At 41.9% G+C, this 12082-nt stretch overlaps 2 protein-coding genes across 2 annotated transcripts; both read right to left on the bottom strand.

Annotated features, from left to right (window-relative positions):
- Positions 1-570: 570 nt before the first annotated feature.
- Positions 571-2900, bottom strand: LOC106456314 (xin actin-binding repeat-containing protein 1-like). Its single transcript, XM_013912712.1, has one exon. The coding sequence runs from the start codon at positions 2521-2523 to the stop codon at positions 856-858; it is 1668 nt and encodes a 555-aa protein (XP_013768166.1). The 5' UTR covers positions 2524-2900; the 3' UTR covers positions 571-855.
- On the bottom strand, positions 2838-11183 carry xirp1 (xin actin binding repeat containing 1). The gene is made up of 5 exons (XM_013912711.1): positions 10987-11183; positions 8950-9101; positions 8693-8734; positions 3334-7716; positions 2838-2900 (listed from the first exon to the last, which is right to left on the bottom strand). The coding sequence occupies exons 4-5, from the start codon at positions 7714-7716 to the stop codon at positions 2898-2900; spliced, it is 4386 nt and encodes a 1461-aa protein (XP_013768165.1). The 5' UTR covers positions 8693-8734; positions 8950-9101; positions 10987-11183; the 3' UTR covers positions 2838-2897.
- Positions 11184-12082: the final 899 nt, after the last annotated feature.

Below are 12082 nucleotides of genomic sequence, written 5' to 3'. Positions count from 1 at the left end.
TTCTGCTGTGTTTGACTTGCATCTATTTGAAAGAGTGTGTGTGTAAACACAAAAGATATTTTATTTTATGTGCTGGAATGTTAAACTAATTTATTCAACTCAGAGAATGTTGCATATAATTAAATTTTTGCTTGATGCATAAAGTTAAAAGATTAAAACTGATAAAACAAGTTAAAAAAATAGATTTTACCATTTGATTACATTGTGTATGATGGATTATGTAGAAAAAGTAGAATTGGGCTGAAAGATCTATCGCTTTATCATCTCTTCAGGTTGTAAATCGTGTTTTTAAAAAGTAACTAAGTAACTAAGTAATTAATTACTTTTGAAAATAAGTAATCGGTAAAGTAACGGGATTGCTTTTTTGGGAAGTAATCAGTAATTAGTTACTGATTACTTTTTTCAAGTAACTTGACCAACACTGTCTGTGTGTGAGCTAATCTACTTATAGTATGCTGAAAAGTAGCATCAGTGGTTGGTGATAATGATATGGCTGCTCTGTGGCCATTTGTTATATTTATAATTCAAGGAATGAGAATAAAGAAAAAAATCACCGATAACAGTCACATCTTCTAACCTGTCATTTATTTGACTGTTGTTTAAAACAGAAGAATAAACAGTGCTAACTTTGTGTTTAGCCTTGTTAAAAGATCTTAACACTTTATCATGTGGTTACAGTATAAAATCTATAAGACAAAAAGTTTTTAAAGGTAACATTTTCATGATTTCATGAGTTCAGTTTAAAGACTAACAAAACAGTTTCACTAATAAAACAAAAATGGGATGAAAACACACGTAAATAAAACTGCTTTCCTAAAGTTAAAGGACCGTGGAACGCACTAATAAGTGGCTCGTTCAGTGCGTTTCCTTTGGTGGGCCGAATGTTACAAATACCGTCCCGTCGTCCTTGGTGCTCCTCGACACTTTATCTTCAAAAAAGCGCCCGGACCTTCGCATCAGTGGGGATGTCATGACTTCGTATCTGGTTGGACTAATTTCAAACAGGGCCGATGTTTTACTGTCAGACTGTTTGGTGACGAATGTTGAAGTCCTGGAGGAAACAAATACATTGCCAAAGCTGTCGCTCTCTTCATAAGTTTCACTGACAGTCTTCGTGCCAATTATTCCTGCGGGTTGCTCTGCGGTTTGCACTTCAAGAACACTGACCTTGCGCTGTGGGCCATTTTTTGAAGACTCGGCAGCTGCGGACTCCAGATCGCGGTTCACATTTTGACAACTGTCAGAGCAGCTATTAGTTTTTGGTTTAAATGTTGACATGGTTGGCTTTGGTTGATCACTTGGTTTTCTGGCAGCTGAGTGAATGGAGATGAATGATGGTGAAGACTGAGAGGAAGACTGTCTAATAAGGGGCTTATTGTGCCCTTTTCTCGACACTTCCTCTTTGGAAAGACTTGAATCCAAATCTGTCTGGAGATTTACATCGCTTGTCTCTTTTGTCTGACCTGATTTGGCCTTGCTTGAAACAATGCTTATCTTCCTGATGTTGTTGGCAGGTTGAAGGTTTTGCTCAGATTTCAAAGACTCATCGAACAGCCCCGACAACCCTGCAATGTCGGCCTCAGATTTCAGATTAGACACGGAGTACAGAGCCTTTTTAATCGTCTCTTCGATTTCAAGCAGCTTTGCTAAAGTCTGTTCCTTCAGGTTCATTATTTCCTTGCTTGCTTTTTCCAGATCTTCAAATGCCGTCTCAACTGAGGAGATGCTTTCAAGATCATCATCCTGGGTTTCTGCTTCAACTTTCTTTCCCTCCATTTTACTTTGCTTAGCGTTTCTCCTTGATGTACCCATCCAAGTAGGGACATTCTGGTATAATGTATTCAGTGAAGTGTCATCTACACTGCTGGCCTCTCCCTCTATTTCTTGCACTTGAGACAGGATCCCTTTGAGTTCCTCTCTTTTCCTAAAGTTTTCAAAGATTTCCATGGCTGCCTTTACATTTCCTTTTACGATGTCTTCCATGTGTACAGAGAGCCTTTGTCGTCTTTCATCCTCTGTCTCTCTTGCCTTCTTCTCTCTTAAAACAACTTTATCCTCAAATGTTGGTTGCTTTTGGTCCGGGTTGTTTTCCTGCACATGGCCCGTAGTGACTGATGTCTGCAGTCCGGGCTCGTGCTGTTTTTCTTGAGGTTTGAGATTTGATTTGTATTCTTGAACAGAAGTCTTTTCTGTCTTTTTATGACCTCTACCGTTATCATCTGTGATTGCTGCCTTCTTGGAAGTGTCTCTGTCCTTTCCTTCAAAGTTATTTAGTGCTGCCTTCGAGCTCGTGTTGATTTCATGCTCACCATCTTCATAACCCCTCATACGTATCTGTATCTCCTCAGCTGCATTGATTTTCTGTTTCACATTTTTCTCTGTTTTCACTTCACTGCTGTTTGACACGGTCATTTTGCAGTCTGATTTCCTCTCTGTGAGTTGTGCTGTTTCCTGTTTCTTGCTGCTTTCCTGAGCCTTTGGCTTGATTGGCAGATATACATTTGCTTGATTTGAGACTTGCATTTCTTCACTAACACATTTTTGTTGTTGGTATGTTTCATGTGAGCATTGTTTACTGAGTTTTCCATGCGTTGTAGTTTCTTGGCTACCCACAGAGCAAAACGACTGGCTTTGTTTTGGACGAATTACTACACTTTTTGTATTTTCTTTAACAGGGCAGGAAACTTTGTTAGGTGATGTATTTGGTTCTTCCACAACTACAGATTTTATCCATTGTGGCTTTGGTGGTAAAGCTGGCTTCTGCTCCTGTGGTTTCTCAGTCTTTTGAGGCAGTGGAGGTGGACTTGGCCTTTCAGAGCGGGGTGATTTAGAGGTTCCATTTGCTACGGGGTTGGGAGCTGAATTCTGTGTTGTAATAGATGGTTGTCCTTCACAGGTTACTGAAATTGAAGGAGATAATTTTGCGTCAGATGGAGGCACAGGCACCACAACACACTGCTTGTGAACTGTCTTGCTCCTCTCTGAACAAGCCCTGCCTGAATTTCTGTATATCATGGCAGCTTTATAGTCTCCTTTGGATACATTTACGCTAGACTTCTCAAGAGATTTGAGAGCCAATTGCACATTACCGCTTATAATATTTTCCTTATCTAGGAGCTTCTGCTCTGTTGCTGCACTCTGCAGAGCTCTAATGGCTGCTTTCACATCTCCTCTGATAACTTGTTCTGTCTCATCTTCAGTTGTCTGACTATTAAACTCACAACTTACAAAAGGTGGCAGTGATTCTGGGGCACTATTACTGTCTATAGCTGCAATCTGTTGACAAGCCTCAAAGGAGATATGGCTTTCCTGAGCTTTCTCTGTATCACTGACCTTCGGAGAAGTCCTGATTTGCTGGCATCTTGAGGAGGACGAACATGTTGATTGTGCCACTGTTGATGAGCTTTCCTCTTGTGCGGACATATTCAGGTTGTATATTTTTCCAGGAATGATGACTTCCCGCTCTACTTGCATGCTTTGCTGCTTTGCCATTTCAAGAGACCTTTTAGCTGCTTTTACGTCTCCAGATATAATGACTTCTTTTTGTGCTTGGTTTCCTTCGCTTTCAGGACCTTGAGCTGACAGGTCCATGTCATAAATAGTTCCAGGTGTAATGACCTCCCGCTCCACACACATGCTCTGTTGCTTTGCACGTTCTAATGATTGCATTGTTGCCTTGACATCTCCAGGGACAATTTCCTCCTTTGGTACACAGCTGTCAACACTGACAGAGCACTCTGATGAAAAAACCTTTTTGGTGTTCTTTACGTCCCCTGGTAAAACATCAGAAATTGTTCGTTCTGCCTGTTCTTTTTGCTGATAGAGGCTTCTCTTTGCTTCCCTCACACCCCCCTGAACTGTTTCAATCTGTTCCTTAGTCAGAAGGCTCTGATCAGCTTCGTCTTCAGACGCCTCGGTGTGAAGACTTTTGAGATAATGCAGATCTCCCTTTTCAATGCAGCTTTTGTACAAATTCACATTTCCCTTCTCTGTTTCGTCCACTCTGCACGGCGCTGCTATCCTCTGACAACTGGCAGTAGCTAACAAATTTCCAATTGTAGACTGAACATCTCCCCTCTCTGTAACCAGACTCTCGGTTTTGATTTCGTAATTGCAGATGAGTGAATAAACGGACATCTCTGCTTGTCCCGCTGCAGTCTCTTGCATTATGATTCCCTTTTTCAAATTATTTTGTGGAATGAGCAAGTCATCAATTACCTGGGCAATGTTTTGTAGTCTTTGATCGTGTTCGATGTTGACTGTGCCGGTCGCCTGGGAGACTGGAAGCTCGACTACTGTTATGTTAACTTTACCTTTTTCAGTTTCTCTCAGAAGAGTTACTTGTGGTTTGAGAGTCGGTCTGACCAAGAGCTGTAGCATGATGTTCCTGATGTTACCCTCAACAACATCCTCTTTCTCAATCTGCACCCCTTCTTTGTTTTCAAACATGTATTTCGCCATGTTAACATTTCTGCTGCCATCTGCCTCTATTATGATGCCGCTTGAGTGAACAAAAGCATTTTCATTCAAATACGAAAGGGTATCAGCCACACTGTTGGCGGTGATTTTGTCTAGTGGAGTGGTCTCAAAGAGCCAGGTGGTGCACTTCACATCAGCTTTTGGGATATCTTTAGCACTTTGCACTGTGGTTTCTTCTGGCTCCTTAATTTTGTCCAGCGGCTGCGATTCAAAGAGCCAGGTGCAGCGTTTCACATCTCCCTTCTGGCTATCTTCCCTGTGGACTGCTTTTACTGGACCCTGCTCCTGAGGCTCCCCTTTCAGGCTGTCAATTGTTTGATTCTCAAAGAGCCAGGTGGAGGTCCTGACATCGCCACGCTGCACATCAGTGACACTAACCATTCTCACAAACTTCTTGCACTGCTGCTCAGATTCAAATAACTGTTTATTCAGCTGCACATTACTGCTTCCAAAGTCTTCAGTCACCCTGACTGAGAGCTCATCTCGACTCGTAAGGGAGTCAAGAGGTTGTGTCTCAAATTTCCACCTGGCTGATTTAACGTCTCCTTTCTTGACGTCCTCCTGGGTGACAGCTCGTATGACGTAAACTTCATTCTCCGCCTTGATGGCATCGAGTGGTTTTGTCTCAAACATCCACCTTGCTCCTCTTACGTCACCACTCATTACCTCTTCCTTTTTTAGAGTTGTAACTTCATGAAACTGGCCCTCTTTGTCTCTGATGGCATACAGTGGCAGGGACTCAAACAGCATAGTGCTTGACTTCACGTCTATATTGCTCACAGGCTGCTCCACATTGACCCAATTCTGCTCAACGGGTTCATCGTGAATTTTATCCAGTGACGATGTTTCAAATATAAACTTTTTCTTCTGGACATCACCACTTTCAATACTCTCAACCCTTGGCGTATTTGTGTCATTATTGTCCTTGTTGATCTGGCTCATGGGGCAGTTCTCAAACATCCAAGTAAATTTATTTACAGAACCTTTCTCGATTTGTTCTCCTTGGTTCTGCTGATCAGATGCTGCCATGATTTCTGATCCTATTTCGTCAAGAGACTGGGATTCAAAGAGTTCTTTGACTCGCGAAACTTCCCCTGACTGAAAGTTCACTTGGCTGACACATCTCAGATTTTGGTCTGAATTTGTATCCTTTCTTATTCTATCCAAGGCCTCTGTTTCAAAAAGATGTTTCACAGTTTGAACACCAACCTCTGATTGGACTGAATCTCGTATGGTGCTGCATAGCTTCAAATTGTACTTTTCCCCATCTTTGATGCTATCTAGAGGCTGTGACTCAAAAAGCCATGTAATGGACTTGACATTGGTATCTTCAATGGCTTCTTTATCTTTTGCTTTTTCGGATTTGTCATACAAAATGTCCATTGGCTGTGTTTCAAACAACCATTTACAGGTCTTCACGTCACCTTTATGCGGCTCCTCCTCCAAAGAAGAGTTTTGCTTTGTCTGATTGAACTTTGAATGAATCCCATCAATTGTCTGTGTTTCAAAAAGCCACTTTGCCATTTTGACATCGCCTGTGTTGTCTTCCTGTCTTGTGATGCCTTTGATTACTTCCACATTTCCTTTTCCTTCTACCAGTTGGTCTAACGGCTTCGTCTCAAACATCCACTTATAGTTTTTGACTTTCCCTTGAGTGAATTCCTCTCGGCTGACTGTTGTAACCTTATGAAGGTTTCCAGAGCTGTCTTTTATTGCATATAATGGAGTTGTTTCAAATATTTCTCTGTTACCTTTTACATTTCCAACTGCAATAGACTCTTCGTTCTCGGTAATCTCCTCCCCAGAAGGAGCAATTTTGCTCAAAGGAATTTTTTCAAAAAGTTCTTTGAATCCCTTCACGTCACCTTTTTCAATCACTTGTTCTTTTAATGAAGTGCTCTTTTGAATGCTGCAGCTTTCAAATAACTGTTTTTTGTCTTTTACTTCACCTTGTTCTTCAGCTGAAAGGGTAATTTTCTTCAGGCTCCCGACTTCATAGCTATCACTAAGCGTCTCCATGGGCTGCGTTTCAAACAGCCAAAGGGAGGTCTTGACATCTCCCCCAATTACGTCTCCCTTTTCCAAAGACTTTTCTGCCATGTTTCCTGCTGCCAGTGGTTTCATTTCAAAGAATTTCTTCTTGTTGATGACATCAACCTCTCCTGTGCACTCAGCTATGGCTCCTTCAAATGTGTTCTCTCCTACAACCTCAGGTATTCTGTCAAATGACTCAGTTTCAAACATCCACCTCTTCCGGTCAACACCTCCTCGTTGACCCTCCTCTAGCGATATGCCCCGAATTATTTTCACGACATCAGTTCCCTTACTGATCAGGTCCAAAGGCTGGGTTTCAAAAAGCCAGCGGGCAGTGCAAACACCACTACTGTCGATCTCCTCCCTGCAGATGGATTTAATCTCATGCATATTGCCACTGTTGTCTCTGATAGCACAGCAAGGTTCTGCCTGAAACAGTTTCACGGTCTTTTGGACATCACCTTTCAGCTCCTGAAGCTCAGACCTCAGTTTCAGGAAACTATGATCTTCAATAGAGTTGCAGCGCCCCAAGTCACTCAGTGCTTTAGACTCAAAAAGCAGACGAGTCCCTCTTACATCCCCAGGCTGTACAGGTTCTTTCAGCACTGCCTCAACTAGTTCACCCTCTTCATTTACGGATCTATTTAAGGAATCCAAGGGCTGGGTCTCAAACAACCACATTGATGTTCTCACATCCCCCCTGACAGAAATCTGCCTTTTGGCAGACTGTAGTTGGGTGCTGTCAATATGTTCAAACATCGAGGAGGTGCTTCTTACATCTCCACCCTTTAACTCCTCATTATCCATCAGCTTTTTGGTTGAATGAGGATCTCCAATACTGTCCAGAGTCCAGTTCTCAAAGATCCACCTCATGGATTGCACTTCCCCCTGATAAGCTGCATCTGCTGCCTGAGTGTTTTCTGACTGCACTGCCTTCATGATCTCATCATCCACTGCGTCATCAAGACTTGCCCGTAAGTCTGGGTGGATGTGTTTAAAGAGCCTCTTCAGCTCATTTTTCTGCCGTTGCTGGTAGAATGTGGAGAAGGTTTCTTTAGGTGGAGGCAGGGGAAGGCTACTTAACGATGAAGGCCCTTCATAGTTGAGAGGTCTATGTGGTACTGGGGGAGGTGGGGGGAGGGGCAAGTCATCTTCTTCAGGAGATGATTGTAAAACTGTGACTTTTCTTGTCTGGTCAGCCATCTTGAAACAATAAAAGAAATTCAAGAATATTATCAGGATCTAGTGATCTAGTCAACAAAAAGAGCATTAAAACAATACATGCAAATATTACAATGACATGCATTGCAAGGAAAGCCATACTTTACCTTCTTTTATGCTCGCTTCGCTTCTTTTATGCATTTTCACCCCAAACCATCCTCAGTCACACCAGGGTTACCAAAAACACTTCACAGCTGTTAGTAGGCAAATATCACACATACACGCCGCCGAGGCTGCTAGTGTGGCTAGTTGTTTTTAACTTTTTTAGGTGAAAACAAGCGAAAACAGTGTTAAATTTAAATCTGCATTAAGTTTTTTTTCTGGCTACGTTGTTGCAGTGTAAACTAGGGTTGGGCATTGTTAAGGACAGGCTGCCATCAGTCAACCAGCTATTGTTGATATGTTCACAGAGATATGCCACATGCACTGATAGAGACGCTTGTTGAAACGGGAAAACAAAAACAAAAAACAGAATACAAAAACTCCTAATAGAGATGATTCACTTTCAATCCCAAAATAAACATTCAGAAGAAATAACAAAAGCTAGATTTTGTGTTGTTGGTGTCCATGGAGAACCAGCAACTCACTGGTATAATGATTACCCTTAATCTTTACTATTCTGATGGAGATACTCTGTGTCTGTGTTCAATTCTGTGCTGGAGCTCAGCTCAACAGAAAGGATGGAGGCACCACCTTGTGGTCATTCTCAGTTTTTCAACATAACTACATACAACTACAATTAATTACAAACCAGAAAAATTTAAACAAAAATAAATTATCTAAATGATTTAAACATACCTGACCCTTTGTGAAAAAGTAACATCCTGAATGTTGCATTTAATGTGAGCTCGTAGGTTTACTGTGTGTTTGATGGTGGAAGCAAAGACTTAGATGCACAGCACACAATACTGAGAAACCACATTCTCCTGTAAAGGTTTCTAAATGACGTATACTGTACCTTACTGTTTTTAGCCCCTTTTCCTAGTGTACCAATGAATTCCTGTTAAACAAAAGCAAAGAGTGATTTAAATCAGTTTGAATCACACAGAACTTTATTATTTGTTACATATATTCATTAGCACTGTGTTCCACACATTTCAAACATGCACTAAAGTGTTGAGGCGCTCCTGTTGTGACCTAGCACACAGAAAATTCCCCATTGAAGCCTTTGACCTCACTTTGTGGGGAGGAATGAGAAGCATTTCAGGAACTCACTGGTTGTGTTGGGCCTCCTGTGGTGTCAGTGGCTGCTGTTCTTGACAGATAGAGAGTTGATCTGTCTCTCACTGAGAAGGAAGTAGATGTTCTGTCTCTGGTTTGTCTCGTTGGGGTGCCCCCTTTAGTCAGTGAAGAGCTGTATTTGTCCTCTGCAAGAGCAAGATCCGACATGAAATTAATGTTGACTTCTTTATTAGATTTGCCCAATAATACATCTGGAGTCTTGGGATTTCTAGTTTAAACCTAGTGGCACACACATGCATAAAAGTGGAACAACAGGATACTGCTGTATCCTAAAATAAGCAAAGCTGTGCGTGTCCAGTGTCAGCAACAAGTTGAATGATAACGCCGTGTCTGTGTATTTTTAGTTATGGTGGAATCTGTCTTATCACTGTTGTAGCTTCCTGTTACCTCATGGATTCTAGTTCACATGCATTATGCCATGAAACAGCATATGTTTTAGTAAAGAGAGATATTGTAACAAACAAGTCAGATTACGAGCTTTGATCCCGGGAGATAAATAGGCCCACACAGCCCTCCCTGCTGCACAGGACTATCATCAAAATGCATTCCACGGATTGACCATGACACCCAAGAAGAAGAAAAAACAGCAACTGCTAGCTCAGCTTGAGCGACACAGATTGTTTGCACATTGTTTGAATGGGCTCTCTCCCATCAAACCATCAACACCTGACCAAAAGAATGCAACAGCCCAGCCCAGTAAACCACATGCATGTTCTGAAACTGATTTTTGTTTATGCAAAAAAACACCCTGCAATCAGACTGTATTAGCTGAAATTTGTTCCTCAGCTGGAGTTCAGTAAATATAATGAGTTTAGAAAAAAAATCAACAGCAGCATCATGAAAAATATGTTCAGAGGTCAACAGCACAGTATGCTGCACAGGCCATCCAGCTGTAACTAATGGCCAGATTTAAACACACCTCCCTTTTCACACACTAAGCCCTGACGGGACAAAAGGATGGCCTGGCAAGCCGGCGCCTCTCACGAGTCTGGACTTAAAGCATTTTCACAGATGGGTGAGCAGACAGAATCATACAACCGACTGCCATGCCCCCCCATGAAAGTCCTCACCCAGTAAACCGAGAGGTCAACTGTCACTCATCATCGACGTGTGTTCACAAACATCCACGCAAACTTGTCTCGACAGAGGAAATAATGAAAAGACTCATTATTACAGACTCGAAAATGAAATTAAGCGTCAATGACACAACTGGAAACTTTTTTCACTGATTCCAACGTTTTCTGAGCAATGTCTGCCGACATCTCTTTGATCTGGGTTAATTCTTCAGGAATGAAGAGGAGCTATTAGCAGCATGCTAATGGGAGGAAATTTTGGGATGCTGGCAGCTGTACAAATGATGGTTAAATGCAGCTGGCATTTGTTCTTCACCACCACCGCAGCCTTTTACCTCCATCAGCTGTTGGCAATTGTAGCTACATTCATAGACTGTAATGAAAACCAACATCCCAAAGGACAACTTGTATTATAGGGTCCCAGATCCCCCATATAGCACTGTGTGTTACACCATTTGCCTACATCTAGGAGTTCATTTTTTTCCTTTCATTTGATTTTCATTTTCCAATGTTTCTGAAGATATAGAGAAGGAAACAGACTGACTGTCTAACATATGACTTCCAGTTTCAACCATTTGTTTGAAACTTGAGGGATAGCGTACCGATGGGGTCTGACGGTTGATGAGCACTTAATGAAGAGAGCATTATATTCATAAATTACTGCCTTTATAGCTCAGTCATAAAAAGACAGGAGCAAAATTGCAAATTTCAGAATTTTCTATACTTTGTGATTGCTGTTGAAAAAATCTGTTTTTCCAGTACAACTTCATCTTGTCTCAACAATAACATCGTGAAATTTGACAAAATAAAGTCCAATAATACAAAACATGTGCATCCAGGAACCTTTCTCTGTCATTATATAGTGCTATTGTCATTTTACTGTAGCGGCACAGTCACGCTATTTGGCCTCATATGAAGAAAGTTAATAAATACTCACTAAAACACCATCCAGCGTTGTTTCCCTGTGTATTTCTGCTGTGTTCACTCCCAGGACCCCTGTGATGTGTGATGTGTAGTAGAGCCTGTCTCCTCTTTCAGTGCTCTCTGTGACTGAACTCTTTCTAGTCCCGTGGCCTTGGTGACAGCTGATTTTTATCAGTGCCTGCTGTCCCAGTGGAAGACTTTGGCTATTTTGGGATGGTGGGCTGGCTGCTGCTACTCGCCTGAGTCAATCACCTCTGTTAGTCACTGTTGGATTGGGACACCCCTCATTTCCACAGATACATTGTCACCTGCTATAACAGGAACTGGGTGGAACCAATAGTATGTGTGTCAGTGGATGCTCGGCAGCCAATATATTGAAAGAAAAAATACAGACAAATGGTCCTATTTTGGTAAGTTCTACTTGGGTCCTGGCATTCATGAGGATGTCACTCACACGCCTAAACAGTATTTTCGGCCAACATACACCTTCAAGTGTCCCATTGGACAGAACAATGTACACCCCCCGCACTGCCAAACGTACTCATGAACAGCTCAAGGAACATGACACAGATCCAAAGGACCTGATCTGGCCTCCAAACTGCCCTGATCTCAGTCCAGTCTTTTAAAATGCTAATTCTCACTCTCTTTTTCCACACTACCTACACTTTAAGTATCACTAGGACAAAATTTCACCCTAAATTCAACAGAATTAGATGGCAAACGCTGGGAAATTACACCATAAGCCATGGGCTGTATTATGAAATGCTACCAAATATTTCAGCTTTATTTTGGAACAAACACAGCTGACGTTACTGGTTGTTCCTTACTTATACCAGGTTCATCACAGGGTAAGGACGTCAGTATTGCTGAAGCAATATCAGTAATGGGTCACGGACAGGCATGGCTCAGAGGGCCAAGGCCTGCGTCACGGTCAGAACTGGTGGTGACACTCTCAGTTCTATCTTAAGCATGTGTGCCGGGCACATAGTTATGCATTTACAACACTACATCCTTGTCTTTATTTAGCTTCTTTTTCCTCCCACCACCAAACACCACATGGGTTGCCACTGCTTCGTAAACTCGGTCAGGATTTACATGGTGACACTTTA

The sequence above is a fragment of the Pundamilia nyererei genome, unplaced genomic scaffold, assembly GCF_000239375.1.
Source record: "Pundamilia nyererei isolate P.nyererei 1_Seehausen unplaced genomic scaffold, PunNye1.0 scaffold00098, whole genome shotgun sequence".
Classification (NCBI taxonomy): domain Eukaryota; kingdom Metazoa; phylum Chordata; class Actinopteri; order Cichliformes; family Cichlidae; genus Pundamilia; species Pundamilia nyererei.
This window is presented reverse-complemented; position numbering and strand designations above follow the sequence as displayed.

Excerpts from the sequence above, each read along its gene's own strand:
- LOC106456314 (XM_013912712.1), bottom strand. The coding sequence starts at position 2,523 with ATGCAAGTCTCAAATCAAGCAAATGTATATCTGCCAATCAAGCCAAAG.
- xirp1 (XM_013912711.1), bottom strand. The coding sequence starts at position 7,716 with ATGGCTGACCAGACAAGAAAAGTCACAGTTTTACAATCATCTCCTGAA.